The sequence below is a fragment of the Condylura cristata genome, unplaced genomic scaffold (genome assembly GCF_000260355.1).
Source record: "Condylura cristata isolate star-nosed mole 26May11 unplaced genomic scaffold, ConCri1.0 scaffold00074, whole genome shotgun sequence".
NCBI classification, from domain to species: Eukaryota; Metazoa; Chordata; class Mammalia; order Eulipotyphla; family Talpidae; genus Condylura; species Condylura cristata.
Window position 1 is genome coordinate 97,920 of NW_004567175.1, and position 3,344 is coordinate 101,263.

General features: G+C 71.5%; 1 protein-coding gene across 1 annotated transcript in view; it reads left to right on the plus strand.

Moving 5' to 3' along the window:
* LOC101633682 (janus kinase and microtubule-interacting protein 3-like) overlaps positions 1-3,344 on the plus strand; it is a 16,322-nt gene that overhangs the window by 12,210 nt on the left and 768 nt on the right. The window contains exons 7-11 of the mRNA XM_012734813.1: positions 3-56; positions 330-395; positions 959-1,027; positions 1,197-1,274; positions 3,138-3,341. Coding sequence (XP_012590267.1) covers positions 3-56; positions 330-395; positions 959-1,027; positions 1,197-1,274; positions 3,138-3,341 — 471 coding nt within the window. The remainder of the gene's footprint in view (positions 1-2; positions 57-329; positions 396-958; positions 1,028-1,196; positions 1,275-3,137; positions 3,342-3,344) is intronic.

Sequence of the window (3,344 nt, forward strand, 5' to 3'; positions counted from 1 at the left end):
AGGACATCCTGGTCTCCGAGCTGATGAAGAAGCTGGACATCCTGGGGGATAACGCCGTAAGTGTAGGTGGCTCTCCTGGCTCGTGCACGCCCCGCACCCCCTGCCCGCCCCGCCCCTGCTCTCCCCCACAGCTGGGGCCGCGGTGTGCAGCTGCCCACACCCTGGCAGCTGGGCCACAGCACACGTGGTCAGGCACAGGGAGCCCCACGCCCGGGGCCCCCTCAGCCCCTCCCCCAGCCTCCCATCCCCACAGCCCCGCGCCCTTCAGCACCCCCCCCCACCTGCTGCCCGGACTCCGCCGGACGCGGGGTGCCCTGCCTTGGTTGCAGAATCTGACCAACGAGGAGCAGGTGGTCATCATACAAGCCCGGACGGTCCTGACCTTGGCTGAGAAGGTACCAGACGTACCTGGTGCTCCGGCTCCCCCGGCTGGGCTGAGAGCAGGGGGCGTGGGCCCGGGGCCGGTTCCGTCCACCCCATCTTGGCGGTCTGGCGCGAGCTCGGTTCAGACACACCTGTGGCGCTCACAAGTGACTGACCCCGTCGACGGCCTTGGCGTCCTGAGTCCAGGGGGCGTTGCGCTCTGTCCCACGTGCCAGTGTCCACCACACCCACCCGAGCCGCCGCTGCCCCTGCCCCAGCCAGCTGTCGGCCCATGACCGGCAACCTGGCAGGGCCTTCCCGGGAACTGGGGCTCAGGGTCACCATCAGAGCACGCTCCACGCCCCTCCTGCTCAGGCGCCCCCTCCCCCCCCAGCTTGGGCCTCCTGGCCCAAGTGAGGGTCCCGCTTCCTGGACACCGGCCGCGGGCTGGGCACGAGGCCTCTGGACGCAGCCCCGCTGACCCCCGTCGGGCCGAGGCCTCCCTCCTCCCACCCTCCACCCCGCCCCACCACGGGCGGGCACACGTGTCCGCGTGGCAGCTGAGGGCCAGGGCACCTGGTCTGTTTGTGTCCAGTGGCTCCAGCAGATCGAAGAGACCGAGGCGGCACTGCAGCGAAAGATGGTGGACCTCGAGAGCGAGAAGGTGGGGCGGGGCTCTCCGTGGGCGGGGCTCGCCGTGGGCGGGGCTCTCCGTGGGCGGGGCTCTCCGTGGGCGGGGCTCGCCGTGGGCGGGGCTCGCCGTGGGCGGGGCTCGCCGTGGGCGGGGCTCCCCGTGGGCGCCCGAGGCCGGACGCTGGCGTCCTGTGTCTCAGGAGCTGTTCAGCCAGCAGAAGGGCTACCTGGACGAGGAGCTGGACTTCCGGAAGCACTCGCTGGACCAGGCTCACAAGGTGAGGGGCCGTGGCCGCTGGAGCAGGGAGGGCAGTCCGGGGTATGTCGGGTCCGGTGGCCTCAGCCAGAGGCCGCTCTGGGCAGCAAGCTGCCCTGACCGCACTGAACGGCGCTGCGGCCAGGTCCGGAGAGGAAGGCAGGGCTTGTGGAGACCAGGCGCCCGCCCAGCTGCCCTGTGCTCTGTGACGCAGGGGCTCGCCCAGCGAGGGGCGAGTGCCCCTGAAGGGGTGTCCCCATTCCGGGTGGTGCCAGGACTGCTTCGGAATGGCCTCTGGGCTCGCGCGGCGGGGAGGGCCGCGGGCTCGGTGTGCACACAGCCTAGCGGCCTCCCGGTGTCCTGGCACTGCTGGCTGCCACAGTTGCTGGAGCTGGCGGGCTCCCCTGGGCGCAGGGCGGCTTCTCCTGGGAGCCAGACAGGGTCTCCCCACCTTACTGGCCCTGAGCCTGTGGGCACTGGGCTGCCTGTGACCTGTGCAGGGGGCAGCGCTGGCAGGGTGCAGGAAGGGCCTGGAGGGCCACACTGTCGCCACATGGCCCCGCCCACGGTGGGCAAGTGCGTAGGGGTGGGTTGTGGTGGGGGCCAGGGGCCACTGCTGGGGCCTCTGTTGCTCCTCGGTGGAGGCACGTCACCCCCACACCCCGGCCCCTCCCCGACCCTCCCTGCCATCTGCCCGTGGTCTGCAGCAGACGCTGGTCCCCAGTGTGACCCACAGACCAGGCTTTGCCCTTGGTGAGGCCCCGCAGTCCCGGACCTGGCTGACCGTCAGGAGCGCTGGGCGCCGGGACAGTGTCCCCGGGAACCAGGGGAGCTGGCGTCCCACTGTCACCGTGTGGCGTGGGGTCCATGCCCTGTGCTGAACCAGGTGCGGGGAGAACGGGATGGCCACCCCAGGAGCGGACACCTCGCCCAGTGCCGGTGGCCCTGCCGCACCAGAGGTGCAGCACCGGCCAGCTTGCTTGGTCAGTGCCTGCTGCTGGACGTCCTGTCCACTCAGGGACGTCCGTCCTTGTCCTTAGACGCAAGAAGACAGACTGCGTCTGCTTAAGCGTGATGGGCTGCTCCTCGGGCAGGAGGGAGCCGTGCCGACCACGGCATCACTGGGCCCCACGGCTCTCGCTGCAGAGGCCAGCACCCCTGTGTCTCCCACTGGACGCCTCGCCCCACAGAGCCAGTGCCCAGTCAGCCCAAGCTCAGCCCCACTTGGGCGCAGGGCTGGCTCCCACGTGCCTGGCCATCCTGGCCCCTTCTCCCCACCTCCTCGCGGGCCCTGTGGGCCCCCGGCCTTTCCATGGGTCCCATCAGGACCCCAAGCCCACCCCCAGGCAGGAGCTCCGGGGCTGCCAACCTCGTGGCTTCGGGCTCTCAGGGCCAGGGGCCCACCCAGGCCCGGACAGGGAGGGCATGGGCTGCGCTCGGGCAGGGGACGCTGGGCCCCGCGGACAGGCCGCCTGTCTCGGCTGGCCTCGCTCGGTCCACCGCGCCGTCTGTGCACGGCCAACTCTCGTGTCCCCGCGCAGAGCCCGCTGCCTCCTGGCCCTTGTCCCAACGCCCCGCTGCCCCTGCCCTGGCGTTTGACTACACTCTGTGGGGCTCGCATCACCGGCCACCTTGGTGGGGAGAATGTGGCCACCAACTGGCCCTGCGGTCGCCCCAGATGGCCCTCGCGGGCTCAGCTGCCCTCCCCGGGGCCTGGCAGCCGTGCAGCCGTGCCCACACCTCCCTTAGGCCCCTGCTCTGGGCTGTCCCCGCGGCCTCCTGAGCCTGGGGAAGGAGATGGCTCCGGCGTCGCGGGCCCGCTGGGCTGGACGGGCGACTCTGGGGGGGTGACGGAGCTGCCACGAGCTGGGCTGGCTGTCCGCAGCGCATCCTGGAGCTGGAAGCCATGCTGTTCGACGCGGTGCAGCAGGAGGCGGGGGCCAAGGTGGCGCAGTTGCTGTCCGAGGAGGAGCGCGAGCAGCTCAGGGTGGCGGTGGAGCAGTGGAAGCGCCAGGTCATGAGCGAGCTGCGCGAGCGCGACGCACAGATTCTGCGGGAGCGCATGGAGCTGCTGCAGGCTGCGCAGCAGGTG